Source organism: Ochlerotatus camptorhynchus, unplaced genomic scaffold (assembly GCF_037179485.1).
Source record: "Ochlerotatus camptorhynchus isolate MF236.1 unplaced genomic scaffold, CSIRO-AGI_Acam_v1.1 ptg000539l, whole genome shotgun sequence".
Taxonomy (NCBI): domain Eukaryota; kingdom Metazoa; phylum Arthropoda; class Insecta; order Diptera; family Culicidae; genus Ochlerotatus; species Ochlerotatus camptorhynchus.
This window is the reverse complement of record NW_027041022.1, coordinates 1310891-1326647: the sequence shown is the minus strand read 5'-3', so window position 1 is coordinate 1326647 and position 15757 is coordinate 1310891. Positions and strand designations below refer to the sequence as shown.

The following is a 15757-nucleotide window of genomic DNA, read 5'->3' as shown; positions in this document are numbered from 1 at the left end:
CAAATTGTTCGCTCGTCAAGCAGAATAAACTACTACTATTTTTTTCTAGTCGAAACATTATTTCACAGACAAACAGACATAACACATTGAATATTTCTCACTGTAAAACATCGTCGCTAAAACATTACCGCCATCTGTTGAGTACACTGTGGTGGGTAGTACACTGCACAGGTGGCGGTAGTGTGTAAACGTCAAACGCAAGGGAAATGACTATGCACGCCACAGGTGGTGGTACTACCAACTACGATACTTTTAAATTGACCGTTAAATGCTTGTTCGATGAACAACTTGCGAGTGTTATGTCTGTTTGTCTGTGATTATTTTATTCGAAAACATCAGAATTTATGGTCAACGAATAGTATCATTTCTGAATCCATGATGGTGACTTTCATGTTTCAAAATTGCTTAAAATACACTACACTATGAGTATTTTGAGATTAGAGAAGACGAGACTATAAATTAAAAAAAAAGTTTGATTGATTTGATTGATTGTGCTTCAAGAAATTACAATTTTAAAAACGGTTTTCAAACAAAAAGCGTTTTACCACTTTACCGAAATAATTCATCCTTCATGCAGAGTCAACTTATCATCGTCCTAAAAATACCGGTAAATTTTGAATATTTAATCAACCAGCAGCCCAAATTTGTAGTAGCACAGCAAACAAGGAGTAGCAATTTCAAATTTGTATGTTTTGTGGAAGCTGACATTTGTGCCTTTAAAGTTTCACGCTAAGGCTTCCTTAAAGTTTCACCTTAAATGCACATACTAAAAAATTACAGCTCTTTGAACATTTTTTGGAGCGCAAAACACTTTAAAATTAGCCCTTTAATATGACTTAAGAGAGGAGTAGATTCAAAACAAACTGCCTTGGCAACCTCTGCCTGGTATGCTATCCAGATCTAAGAGGAAGATGAGACAACTGGCTTCTTACGTTTTTATCTCTATCTCTATCTCTCTCTTACGGACTTCAAATCGGCCAATCACGAGCTGGTTCGCGTTTGACAGAAAAGTGGTTCGTTTTCGTCCCCGGATTGTCTACTCTTCTCTTAGATCAAGATTGTCGCTGTTTGATTGGCTCTGGCTTTGACAGTTCCTTTTGGCTCAAAACCAGCCAGTCCGCTCCTCTCTTATACTAGACCCTTTATAATATGACCAGTTCTGTACATACTTGAAAATGAACCAGTGAACTGTTTTGCACGAAAACGTCAGTTTAATAACTTCAAAGCATTGGATGAGGTTGAGTCAAAATAAAATGGAAAATTTATTTATTAACATTTTGCTTGAAAATATTCATGGATTAAAAAGGAGGATATTTTGAGGCAAAAGGAGGAAATGTAAAAACATTCGAAAAAGAAGGACATGTCCTCCTTTAGGATACCATATGGTAACCCTAACCCAGATCGAATAAGAAAATCAACGCATCTGCCTCAACCCTACCGAAGATGGCAGCCATCACTTGAAAGACGATGTTTCCCACCAAAAAATAAATAGCTCGATTGATGGTTCGCTATCCTCTGAGTTTGATCCCGTTGGCATTTTCATCATTTTTGCGATAATCATGTCGATGAAACTCGCAGATGCAAATTAAATTTCTTAAGGATGATAAAAGATGGACCAAAAATAGTAGCAGATTCAATTAAAACATGCATTCCTTCTAGAAGGTGTGCAAGGGTTGGCTGAACGGTAAATGTTCCAAATTGTTCTTGGTAATTTAATGCTTGTATTTAAATGCACACCTGCACCAGCAAAAAGGAAGTCCAGAAGCAAATGTTGCATTGGGAGCACAAGCTTTTAAATCGATAATTTCCCCAACGAACCATGTTCAACAATGAAAATGCTTTGCAACACAGCGGTCACTCCAGTGAAAGCCAACTTTTTATGACGAGTTCTGTGTATGGTTTAGTGAAGGTTATGCGGTAAAAGTTTTTTTTTTTCTTGAAGGTAGTAATTTATTAAGCAATGGAAATAACAGCGTAAGGCAATACTTTTCGAAATATTGAATAAAGTTTTGAGAACCTTGTGATTGTCCAGTAGTTAATTTATTGCCTTTTTCATCATTCATTACATTACGAGCCGTTCTGGTTTCGATTTTCCCATTTTGATTGAATCGGAAAATCCCAACATGGTCACCTCCTCCTCCAACTGTTCCACTTTCAGCCACAGGCCTCCCGCTGGCGTCAGCATCAGATGGTTGGGTGAAATCTTCAGCGGGAAGCTCGATTTTGAACACTTGGAAAATTTGAAGCCCATCAACATCGCTGCCAGGCCAATCTTGGTTTCCATCATTCCGAACCGCGAAGCCACACACATTCGGGGCCCTTCACCGAATGGCATAAAGGTGAACGGTTTCCTCTTGGCACACTCTGCCGGGCTGAATCGATCTGGATCGAACTGCTCCGGATCCGGGTAGTACTCGGGATCATGGTGAATGGCGTAGATCGGTACAATGACATCCGTGCCTCTTTTCAGTGTTACGCCCGAACCCGGAACAATGTAGTCCTTGGTTGTGCTTCTGAGTGCATTCGATATGGGAGGATACTTTCTCAGGGACTCTGGAAATGCAAGTATTTTTATCCAAAGAAAATTAAAACCGCCATCCACTTACCATTTATGCACTGCTCCAGGTAAGGCATATCCATCAACGACTCATAGTTCAATCCACCATGCTTGGCCACAGCACTTCGAATACAGTCCCGCGCCAGGCATTGAGCCTTCTCGTTCAAAGACAGCTCGTACAGGCAGTAGGACATAGTTGTTCTCGACGTCTCGAATCCTCCCAGGAAGAACACGTACGATTGTGCCACCACCTCATCCAGCGTAAGCTTTACAGCGTTCTCTTCCGACCCATCAAGATCCCCCTTCTTCATAAGTTGCATCAGCAGATTCATAAAGTCATTTCTTTGAACATTATTCTTCTCTCGATAGCTGATCGTTTTTTGGACGATCGTCGAAAAGAAAGTCGCTACTTCGGAATCAGTTATTGTGATGCGACACCTCCTTGCAAAATCCTTGAATGTGGAGAGAAAGAAGAACGCAAGAATGGCAAAGGGAGAAACGTTAAACACCTTTTCACCCATCTTCCTAAATTCATCCTCGGGATTCTCCAAACTGTTACATTCTATGCCAAACGCACAACTCCCGATCACATCGGTGGTAAACCGTGCCAGAAGTTCTCGCATCTCGATATCCTCCTGTTTTGCGATGCATTTTTCGATGCATGCTTTGAAGCGATCGGCAACGCTGACAACCGTCGGGCACATCATTTTGAGCTTCCCGGAGGAAAACGTCGGCACCAACTTCCTGCGCAGGGTTGTCCACTTTGTTCCTTCTATGTTGAACAGATGACTGGAAAGGGGATCGTCCTGTTCGTTATAGTAGAGTCCGCGATCGTGGAAGGACTGAAAATCACGCACTAGGACATTTTTCACGAACTCCAAATCCAGTGCAAGAGCTACGGGTTGTAGAAAATAGAAAATGCCAGCGAAGGGATGGGATCCTTTCAATTTTTGGTAGAATTGCGCCAGCAGCTGAGACGAATGAATACGAGTTCCGATGTTCCCGACACTTCCCAGCGGGAATCGTCCCTTGATGTAGGGAACTCCAGCGCGCTTCCAATAGGAGTATCTTCTTCGCACGAGATAAACTGCTAGGATGATTGTAGTTAATAGCAGGATAAGCCACATATTCGGACTCGATGAATTGTCAACGAAAAAACGGTTGGAATCGAGTCAATTCAGCGTGTTGTTCCTGCAAATGATTTCAAAGAACTGATGATATTCCTCAATGGAACCAATCTGTTTACAAGCAAGGCACAAAGTTCTCAGCAAACGATCGATAGTAGAAAATTTCGTCGTGGATCTCGTTCGCCTTGTCCCATTTTGATGACACATATTTACCTTGAACACAAAGGGCTAGACTGGGAGGGTGTCGTCTTTGTTTTTTTATCGGGCACAACAAGCATAATCTACTTTGCTTAATATGTTGTTGGTTTTGAATTTTGAATTGTATTTGTATTTAATATTCGCTTCCGCGGGAAATCCATTGACTAACCATGAGACTTTTATTTTTTCAATGACGATGAAGATTTGAAACTTTTATTTTTATTGAACTAGTGACAAAGCAATGTGGATCAGGAAATTTTGGGTGTGCGTCTAGGGATCATTGATGGTTGATTTGGAGGACATAAAACCATTTTGTATGTTAACGAGTGTTTTGTGACAACTACACAGCCCAGCACACATTCAATTCTGAATTAAAGTACATTGTGTTTTTTCAGCTTATATATGGCTTATTCAGCTGTTGATCAGCGCAACTTGTCTGTTAGATGATGATGATGATGATGGTTTGAGCTAGACGATTTATCTTTATGATAATTAAATATGACAATTTAACAAGGTTTGTAAACAAAATCGAACTGGTTACAGTTACAGATATAAATTCTCTCTAGAGTTTACAGTTGCTGCACAGCGATATAAATGTGGAAAAACTCAGGCGTCCACCTCTTAGTTTGCCTTTTTGTCTACCTAAAATATTCATAAGTATTTCAAGCGATCAAGAATTAATAAACAATCAACAAAGCATCCTATTACACTAGCAACCCCGTAAACTGATACTATCATAATTTTCAGCAATGTCAGGAATGCTCACGAACCCCCAAAATTTGCCAGGAAACTTACTACTAACTCCGAATAAGCTTCAAAATTGCATTTTTGTTTAATCAAATGTTAAATTCAGTCCTCTTTGTCCGTAATACGTGCGCGAGGCTCAAACCTTTATAGACTACTATTTTTTTTAAATCTACTACTATTAAATCAAATATAAAAAAAATCCATCATCACCATCGAGGCGAACAAAAATTGTTTGTGCAGTGCTGCAATAATTATGAAAATGTCATTATGAGATAACTTCGTCAAGATACATACTTTGTCTATTCATGAATAAATCATTGGAAAATTGTTCAAAAGACAGTGTTGACGCGTGAAATTCAGTGTCTTTTAAATTTTGTTTGTGATGCTGAACGTTTGATATGCATAGGACTCGAATTGAAAACATTTATTCCTATAAAATATAATGAATTTTGTGAAGCACAGGTCAAGAAATGTTGTGTTCTTATTTCAACCGCGTTTATAGTATTATATCAAGGAAAGTCACTTCCTCTTTCAATTCGATCACACAAATAACGAAGCAGCAAACCGTTAACTACTTTAAAAATGAACACCATAGTCAAATACACAATTCTTTGCTTCACCGACAACTATTGTAAGGCATCTAGGATCAAAGTTGAGGAAGTGAATCTATTACATCCCTATATCAAACGCATTTTTTTTATTCTGCAAGCGCTGTAATTTCGATATTTGTGTTTCATTGGTCAGAAATAAAATGGAAGGGCAAAACTCTAGATGAGGAGATATGATTGATTTGTATGGCTATATGTTACTGGCAATAGTTAAATCGTTTTTCAGTCGACTTGGAATTCCATACTTCTTGGCAATTTTCCTAATGTTATTGTCAATGTGAGAGTTTAAATTAAGTTTGTCATCAATAATCACGCCAAGATATTTAATCTCCCGAACGCGATTAAAAGTCTCATCATCAATTACAGCAGAGACATTCTTATTAAATCGATTCCGAGAATTTACCATAAAGTTAGTTTAACTTGTTTAGCTGCTTATACTCCAACAATCTACTTAGAGAACGCAAATCTTCATTCAAGTGTAAATCGGCATCATCTAAAACAGTGAATAACACAGTATCATCTGCAAAAAGATTAATGTCGCAAAATCGTAAGACTCGTCGCAAGTCATTTATATACATAATAAATATCAAGGGCCCTAATACACTTCCCTGGGGTACTCAAAGATAAGTCCTCACGGGACTGGAAACAGAATCATTGAAAACAGTCCGTTTAGTTCTGTCAGACAAATAGCTTTCAAAACATTTACATGCAGTATTCGTAATTCCAATATGCTTGATTGATCTTTACAATAAGGGCAAAGAAATTGTTTCAAAAGTGCGTTTTAAATCCAAAAATCAGCAACAATCGTATCTTTACACTCGAAGTTATTTTCCCACTTCGCAAATACTAAATTCAACGTGGTTTCACAAGAATGACCTTCCCGTTATCCCGATTGTTCTGGTATCAAAAAACTATAAATTTTTAAATACTTCAACACCTGGCCTTTAACAACAAGTTCGAAAATTTTCTCTAATGTGTTCAACATGTTGATGGGACAAAACTCTTCGGCTTTAATCTTTCCAGCAACTTTTTGAATAGGAACCACTAAGGATTTCTTCTAAATTTATGGCACATGTCCAGTTTCCAATGATTCATTAATAAGGCCCAGCAAAATGTGGCCAATGACATGAAAGCAATCTTGATTAACTCTAGCATTGTCTACTCTAGCCGATTTTCCTAAAGAAAAACAAATAACTCTAAGTTCATCTAATGTAATTGGGTGAAAAACTTCAAATCTACAACTACTTTTAATTGGCTGTGTTATTTCGTCAGGTTCATCGACCAATTCAACGGATTGATTAATCAATGAAACACTTTCGATAAAATAATCATTAAACTTAGCTGCAATTACTTGTTCTTACTGTTCTAATGTGTCATTAAAAGTTATGGACCGCGGTTTGCAATTACTAGGTTTTAATAAAGATTTGAATTATCGCCACTACTACAAGTTTCTTTACAAGAGGTATGTAATTCGTACTCAACATAATCTGCAAAGCCACCCCAAGGGATTCTGGTCGTTTGTGAAAAAAAAAAAAAAATGTTTCCCGGCAATAACGGTGCATTGACAACTGAGGACAAATCCAACCTATTTGCCGGGCACTTTTTAAGTGTCTTCTCGAATGACTCACCATCGCAAGCAGAAATCGAGCTAGCCGTCCGTGATGTGCCAATCGACGTCGTAAACATGGATATTTTTACCGTAGATGTGCAATTGGTTCTTTCTGTGATAAGTAAAACCGAATCATCATTTTCACCAGGTCCGAGGGTTATTCCATCGGGTGTCCTGAAAAAATGGTCCGATATCTTAGCTGCTCCGCTGTCCTTGCTCTTCAACCTGTCGCTTCACCAGCAGAAATTTCCCGCGCTTTTCAAGAAAGGAGACAAACGCAATGTGGAAAACTACCGTGGAATTACCTCGCACGGGGTTGAATCTAATGTCGTTTTCGTTTTTGCGGTGTAGCACTGGTGTAGTGTCAGCAGGAATAAGCGCGAGTCTTTGACAGCTCAACATCATTTGTTTGTAAACAAAGGTGCATCCTATATCTACACCCTAAAATATTTCGGTGTACTGCAGTGTAGCACCGGTGTAGCTACACCACAAAAACTAAAACGACATAAAGTGTTTGAGTCGCTGATAAATGAGAGATTGTTTGCTTCCTGCAAGCATTACATAATTACATGTCAACATGGCTTCTTTCCTGGCCGCTCCGTGGAAACGAATCAACCTGGTCTATACAAGGTGTGGAGATCTAGCCCTCACGTATGTGTTGGTAGAGGGAAAAAGGTAAACATTGCTGGAGAGGATGACCACGACGTCATAGCAGTCGAAAGCAAATTTGTGAAATATGAAGTACAGCAAATTCTAGATATGTTTGCATGATGATTGCTCTTGCTTGTATGCTTTTGTAAAGTATCCGGGAAATATCAGCAACCGTTTTGTATTTTTATAGTAGCTACTTACTTGAAAACGGGCAAAAACTGACCAGGAGGCTGCTTTTTCTTGGTATACAGTGTACTAATAAAATAATCAATACATTATCTCAAAATTCAGTGGAAAAAAATCATATATGTTGGCTTCATACAGAAATTCTATAATTCATATTCAATTTCCAATGCAAACGCTGATTGAAACAAACGTTATGACGTAACTACGAGCGTGTTTGAGCGTACGGAAGAAGCAAATCGTGCGAAGCCGACTGAAAGCCGAGTGAAAAACGAACTGCACCAATACGCACAGGCCATCAATTCCACACCTTGTATAGACCAGGTTGGAAACGAATCTCGTCAACTTTACGTCGTTCTGCATGGAAAATGTATGCAAGAAACTTCAAGTGGATGCCATATACACTGATCTTAAAGTTGCGTTTGATATCAAGAGCAAATTTTCATTATGTCGTAAGTAACATTCGCACCGATCCGAGAAAAATAAAGTTTTGTTTTGATGACCGAAAAGTTATTCCTATTTCCAATTAAACACATATAATCTCATAGTGATAGCAATGTTTAACATATTAAGCCGGGTTTTAATCATACAAATGCAATCGCTAGCTTTCATGCTAAAAAAATACTGGTTTTTGAGTCAAAAGTTATTATACGTCGTTTGGTGGCCCCTATTGTTACTTAAATCAAAGTGTATTTACCAGGATATTCGGGAGAATTATCAATTACGTCTACTTACGTGCAGCCCATTTAACATTTTAGGACCACCGAAATGATCTAAGCAACAAACAGTTCTATTTATTCACTTTAATAATGAGAAATCGAAACGACGAAAGTACACTTTTCACGGGTTTCTCAGTGCTGTTACTTAAGGCAAACGGCATCTCCATAGAAATCGGGTGACTTAAGTAACATCGAAAACTATTTTGATCGGAAGGTGATTACGTCAAAAAGCAATTTGACTGGTAAATAATTTTAAAAATGGGATGTGATCCTATATTCAGACAGTATATAGTGTAATAGCAGGAGCATCGATTGACACTGATAGCTCGACTTTGTTTACCTTTGTTACATTCGACGTAATGAAAATTTGCACTTGATATAGTTGTGCTGGTTACCTTGATAACTGGTGGTTCGATGTCTGCTCTGGTGTTTAGTGACTCTAGACCAGGGCGGGGTTCTTTGCAGCCATCACTGCTTGTCGCTGCTTGACTCGACGTACCTCGTGCTTGTCGACGGGTCAGTAACTCATCGGATTTTGGGTGCTAGGAAGCGAGGGCGAACCCACCAGACCTCACTTGACCCACCCCTCCAAAGCTTCGGCTACTGCTCACCCGTCGCGTGTGGTGACGCATTGATGCAACGCTAAGCAATAGACTGATGCAAAATTTGAATTTTCGCTCCGCAGTGCTTAAACGGATCCAAATTGGGTCCTGCTTAGCCTCCCAAAATTTGAACTACTTTAGTAAGAAACTGACTTAGCACAAACCATTTCAAGTTTATATGGGAAGTACTATGGGAAAACTTATGTTTTTGTCCATATCTATCTAACAATTCACCACATCACTATGCTTTTAAAAATGATAGCAGTTATTGTAGAAAATTTTCTCAGCTACAACTTTGTTCAAAACCACTTTTCAATCAAATGTAAGGAACAAAAGTTATTAATGATTCAAGTCACTGATGTCTTATGATTATGCTCATTCAACTGTTCAGCAGGCAACATTGGTGTTTCTGGTGCGAAGAATTGAGCATACATATCATGGCTACTATGTCACACTGCAGAATACAGTGTTGCCCACAGAACAGCTGCTTGATCATGCCATAAGATTGTCAACCTCTTAAACAATTAATAACAATTTAATTTGACATTTGGCTGAAAAACGATATTGTGCAAAGTTGTAGCTGAGAAAATTTCCTGTAAGAATAGTTATAGAAATTTTCGAAAAAGCAATATGGAAAATGGGTAGAAGAAAATTAACAAAAGTTTCGTTTTCACATAGTAATTTCCATATAAACATCGAATAGTTTGTGCCAAGTCAATTTCTTACCAAATGAGTTTAAATTTTGAGAGGCTAATCAGGACCTGATTTGAAACCGTTTGAGCACATTTCAAATTTTGCATCAGTCTACTAAGCAACCACCAGCACGGGACTCGCCAACTCGGGACCTTCCAATAACTACCTTGACTGGGTTGGTTTCTTCGCTCCGGGCCCAAATTTGCCACCAAGTGCCGATTCCTCCCACTTTGTGTCCACAGTTTTTCGTCCGGGATGCTTTCCGACGTCCCTCGTGCTCGCCGACGGGACAGTAACGCATCGGATATTGTGCACTAGCACCCTCACCTCCAAAACTGAGGTTACTGCTCGAGCGTCGTGTGTGGCTCAGCAATGGCTTGACGCTCGTCAGCCACTAGCACGCAACTCGTCGAACTTCGTCTGCCGAGATTCCTCGTACCTACATTTCCGGATCGTGGCAGTGATGGCACTCCACGTGGTGCTCCTAACCTTACACACACACTCCCGAAATTTTATTTCTTGGCGAATTCTAACGAACGGATCGTTATCCGTACTTCACTCACGGGTACAAAATCACACCCGGCGCGATGATCTGCCGGACAAATCACTCCCAGGACTCGAATTCTCTCGAACGCTTGTGGTAAACCTGATCAACGCACTCCGACAGTCGTGTTTCTCGAAACAAAAAGGTTTTTTTATCTCTTCTAAATATCTCATCCCTTCTCCTTTTCCCAATGATCCGTGGTGCCAACATTGGAGACATAAATACACGGAAAGAAAAAAGTACTTAATCTAAAGTTCTTCTAGAGTTGTTGTCATTCACTCGCATGTAAACCGGTTTACTCACTTTTAAGTTTTTTTTTTTCACTCAACGTCAAGTTCAGACTACTCAAAATTAAGTTTTAAACAACTTACTCAATTTTATCTTGGCGCACGGTACTGTCGAGCTGAGTGAATAGAACTCAATTTCGGGTTGTTTTGCTCTTTTCGTTTTTAACTACAACAAAAGAGCAAGTGAGAGGCATTAACTCAAAGGTATGTTTAAATAGCTCAACCTATGGGTAGTTTTGGTTCTCCGTGTATCACTGACGTTACGGATAGGATGTAATTGTCAGGGTTGGGTAACTAATTATGTATACGGGTTATATATTTATGTTAGGTTCAGTTTACAAATTATAAGTGCCAATTTATACTAAATTTTAAATATGAATTTTATTTATTAACTTTATATACAAATCTACCCTAATAATAACAAAACGAAAGAATGAACCCTAACCTTAACTGACCTCCTTGAACATCCTACCTTTAACTGAACCATTGTTCTAAAATTGTTGCCCAAGTAACACAGAAAACATGTTTTCGAAAAAAATAAAAACTTATGTTGTATAAAAGTTATAGAGAAGTAACAAAAAACTTTTTTGGTATTTTAAAAGCTATAACGATGTTCTTTTAAACAATATTTCTGCATCTAATTTTCTGAAATTACTGGACAGATCATGTTCTATAAATGTCGTATTGTTTAATTTCATTCCTTATTGACTTGCATCTACCTGCCCTAGAAGCACGCTTGTCACAAATCAGTTGTAGAAACTTATTTACGACTTATTTCAGTCATAAACAAGTTGCTGTAACTAAGTGTGATGAAAGTGTGCTAGTTTGTTTGCTAAAGGGTGATACGGTGAAAATTTGGTCAAGGGAAAACGCGTGTAAATCGGTGAAATCGTTTATTTAAAAAATCAAATTAAATTTCTTTTTCAAGTTCAATTAGTATAAAATTCAGGAAAAATATTCAGTTAGGCCTCCGCTTTTCCAAATCCGAACCGCCGGGCCTTACGCTTGACCCCTGCCATCAGATTTTGTACAGCCACCTTGTCCACCTTCTTCGCCGCAGAAAGCCAGTTTGCCTTGAACTGCTGCTCGCCCTTGGTAGTTTTTTTGGTCTTCTTTAGGTTCCGCTTGACAATAGCCCAATATTTCTCAATTGGGCGGAGCTCTGGCGTGTTGGGAGGGTTCTTGTCCTTGGGAATCACCTGCACGTTGTTGGCGGCGTACCACTCCATGGCCTTTTTACCGTAATGGCAAGATGCCAAATCCGGCCAAAACAGTACGGAACAACCGTGTTTCTTCAGGAAAGGCAGCAGACGTTTATTCAAACACTCTTTCACGTAAATTTCTTGGTTGACAGTCCCGGAAGCTATGAAAATGCTGCTTTTCAAGCCACAGGTACAGATGGCTTGCCAAACCAGATATTTCTTTGTGAACTTTGACAGTTTCATGTGCTTGAAAACATCTGCTACCTTTCCCCTTCCTTTTGCCGTATAAAACTCCTGTCCCGGAAGCTGCTTGTAGTCGACTTTGACGTAGGTTTCGTCGTGCATTACCACGCAGTCAAACTTCGTCAGCATCGTCGTGTACAGCCTCCGGGATCGCGCTTTGGCCGTCGTATTTTGTTTATCATCGCGATTTGGAGTCACTACCTTCTTGTAAGTCGATAGTCCGGCTCGTTTTTTGGCTCGATGCACGGTTGTAGACGATACACCCAGTTTATTTGCGGCATCTCGGAGAGAGAGGTTAGGGTTTCGCTTGAAACTACCGGCAACTCTCTTTGTCGTCTCAGCGATTTCCCCCCGATCCAGACTTCCTGGCTGTCGACAAACGTTCCCCAAACACTTTAATTACATTTGTTACGGTTGATTTGGCAACTTTTAGCGATTTTGCCAACTTTGCGTGCGAGTAGCTCGGATTTTCGCGATGCGCGAGCAAAATTTTGATACGCTGCTCTTCTTGCTTGGACGGCATTTTGACAACTGAAGAGTGAATTCCAAAATCAAAAAAGGAGCAACATTCTACACACACACACACCTTCAAAATGAGGGGTGTTCAGGTTTTTTAAATGCAAAATTGAAAGAAATACGTCAAGTTGATATTGACCAAATTTTGACCGTATCACCCTTTATTCAATCGGCAGTTTATTTTTTATTTTCATGACACCATGTGTCATTTTTGCTCCCGTCGATCTTCTTTTTATAATTTTTCATATTGAGCGTTATTTCCAGATGAATCACAAAGATAATATCTCAAATATTGTAAAATTTAGCAGGCCCACTTTAATTTTGGAAGCAAAACAACACATTTCACGATTAATTTCAAAGTGCACCTAAGATTCGGGCATAAATGGCAAGATAAAAACATATTTAATTATTTAAAATGTAATTATCACGTAGAAAACAGTTCTTAACGATCCAGAAATTTAAGAACTTATCAGTTGAAAAAAAAACAAGAAAACAGATATTTTGTTTTGCTGTTAAAAATTGTGAGAGTATGATTTTTTCAGCTATAGCCAACTTACATTCAGTTTTATAAATGTGTTTCTGACATATTTTTAAACCTTTAAAAAGTATTAAATGGAGATAGTTGAAGCTCATTAGTCTTAACGATGTAGCTAATAATGTTTACAGAACTTATCCAGTTGTGCTATAGATGTTTTGAAATAACATCTTATATTACAAAAACTGGTTTTAAATGACGCAATCCCTTGCGCTTTTTTGGTTGTGTAGATGTAAGTATTTAAGTTAATCCTTAATACCTACAGTTAGTATTGAAGATGTATTTTCAACTTTTGCATTACATCCCGTGTTGCTTGGGTGGCAACATGACGCCGATGACTTGAACATTTACCTAGTTGTTCGAGACTATGCTGACTATCTAGAACTACAAAACCCTCTGGAAATCTTTAATGATGTGAACGTAATTTCATGATCCTGTGCGTCTCAAAGTGCTGCCTAATTAGTTTCCGTCGAACTAGGACTGCCGTTTTCAACCACGATCGACAAAGCAAATCGTCAGCTTGCATTCATGTTCAAGATCTCTAAGAAATTCCGTGATCCTCTGTGTTTTAAAGCCCTTTACTGATCATTGGTTCGAGCACTACTGGAATTTGCGTTTGATGTCTGGAATCCCTTAAGGCCTCCCTTAGCTCGGTCGGTAAAGGCGCAGCTACAAAGCAAGACCATGCTGGAGGTGGCTGGGTTCAATTCCCGGTCGGGTCTAGGAATTTTTCGGGTTGGAAAATTTCTCGACTTCCCTGGACTTCAAAGAGGTAACTCTAAGACTAGTAGGTCCCGAATAAATATGCTCAACTTTTTGGCTTAGCTCTGGTACTATCTTCGGTCCCAAGCTAATCGATCCACCCCTCGAAACATAGGAAAATCCACGAACCCCTCATTTTATGTGTCAAACTTTTATAGCGATTCAAAACAAACATAGTGTAGTACTAGAATTTCGACTAGAATGGGGTACGTTAATCGATTTACTTGAGACCAATAGTCTAGTCAAGTAGTGATCCAATTTAAAATCGTTACTTTCCACCGGTTGGTATGATTGTACTTGCCACACAATTATACCAACGCAAATGAAAAGAAGAAGAAGAAGTCTGGAATCCTTACCAGTGTGGAGTACACGATTCGAAGCTGTTCAACGCTAATTCATCAGATACACACTGCGCTATCTTTTTGCTGGCGTTTGCTGGGTGTGGATACTCTTGCTGAGCGACAAAACGTCTCGCAGACCGTCTTCGTTGCTAAGTTACTGAGTTCCTGAGTTACTGAAAATGTATGCTCCTGCCCGAGAGCCTTGCTGCATGAAGGAGCACATGCAACCAACTATGCTGCAAACAGTTCCTTTGTCACCATGATTCATCAATTTAACGAAGTATCTGACCTATTTGACTTTGTCATCAATGCCTCCATCGTTTGCTGTTGGCCAATTTTTAGTTTTTTATTGAGTGACTGGGCAAAAACCAGTCGTAATGCGCACAGGAAAAAACTCCTACAGTACTTTATTTTATCAAACTTCCATTTCTGCCAACACGTTTCTAACTACATCTATCCCCCGAAGAACGCATTACCCACTGAGTTGCACCCACCGCTTTTTCTCGGCGGGGTTTCAACCAGTCGATCTACATTTTTGCATGTGAGTAGGGTCAATGGAGAACTAGTCACTCGTAGAAAATTAGAGCGCATGGTTGAAATCCCTCCGAGACAAAGCGGTGGATAGAACTCAGTAGGTAACGCGTTCTTCGGGGGAAAGCTGTATCTGACGTTTTTTCGTCGTCCTTTGCTTCTTTTTCGGGGCCTCACACAGTTCCAACCACCACTTTTCTTCGTCGACTGCTTCTCTTGGCTTCCTCCTTCTTCTCGGTACACCTTTCGGCGACTTCCTCCTTCACGAGCAACTCGTTTCTATGACCAGTGCTGTGACATATCACTTTCAATAACAACAAGTTGATTTTTATTAGCTCCAGACGTCTGTACCCGAGCAAAGTCAGATATCAAAATACTATTAAAATGAAATATCATTGTGTTTTTGAAATCATGTTGATAAAATATTTTGATATGCCATTTTTTTAATTTCGGTAGGATTCATATTTTGATATTTCTAAAAAATTATATGTATTAAAAACCAAATTTGATATTTTATAAAAAAAAAAGAACATCCACATATATCACTGAAATCTACGTTTAGTTTTATTATTTTTTCTCACCAGTCAATCAGGATGATTGCTGTTTTCTTTATGAACATCACAAAGACAATTATGATTTTTACAGTTATATTTTACAACATTTATTGATAGTAATCTACCTGCGAATTGAATTAACAAATCGATATAAAATGGTTTTCGCCCTGCTCGTCTTTAATACTTATACTCACTAGCGTGCACAGGAATCTTGTTAAGGAGGGGCGATTTTTTTTTCTATGGTGCATTTAATCTGGGGATGGGGAGTACTACAAAGTGCGTGGGAGATGGTGCTGTCCACCCACCACTGTTTCCCTACTGTTTAATTTAGATAATTTTATATATTTTTTGCTCCGGTGGTGGTTCATCTTCTTGAATACAAACTGTTTTCAGACATCCAATGGAATTTGGCAATTTAATCCCATCCATCGTGAACCGTCCCAAAGTACCGCCAGTCGGTGACAGAAAATGATTCCGAGCATTCAACATGTAACTTTTTAACTACGGTTAAAAATGACTTGAAATTTTCAGAGAAGATTCTTAGACGA

At 39.0% G+C, this 15757-nt stretch overlaps 1 protein-coding gene across 1 annotated transcript; it reads right to left on the bottom strand.

Annotated features, from left to right (window-relative positions):
* Positions 1-2062: 2062 nt before the first annotated feature.
* LOC135713152 (probable cytochrome P450 6a13) lies at positions 2063-3684 on the bottom strand. Its single transcript, XM_065236267.1, has 2 exons — positions 2607-3684; positions 2063-2553 (listed from the first exon to the last, which is right to left on the bottom strand). The coding sequence occupies exons 1-2, from the start codon at positions 3682-3684 to the stop codon at positions 2063-2065; spliced, it is 1569 nt and encodes a 522-aa protein (XP_065092339.1).
* Between the last annotated feature and the right edge of the window lie 12073 nt (positions 3685-15757).

Excerpts from the sequence above, each read along its gene's own strand:
- LOC135713152 (XM_065236267.1), bottom strand. The coding sequence starts at position 3,684 with ATGTGGCTTATCCTGCTATTAACTACAATCATCCTAGCAGTTTATCTC. Across the intron at positions 2,554-2,606 it reads CCTGGAGCAGTGCATAAATG|AGTCCCTGAGAAAGTATCCT; the intron begins GTAAGTGGATGG and ends TTGCATTTCCAG.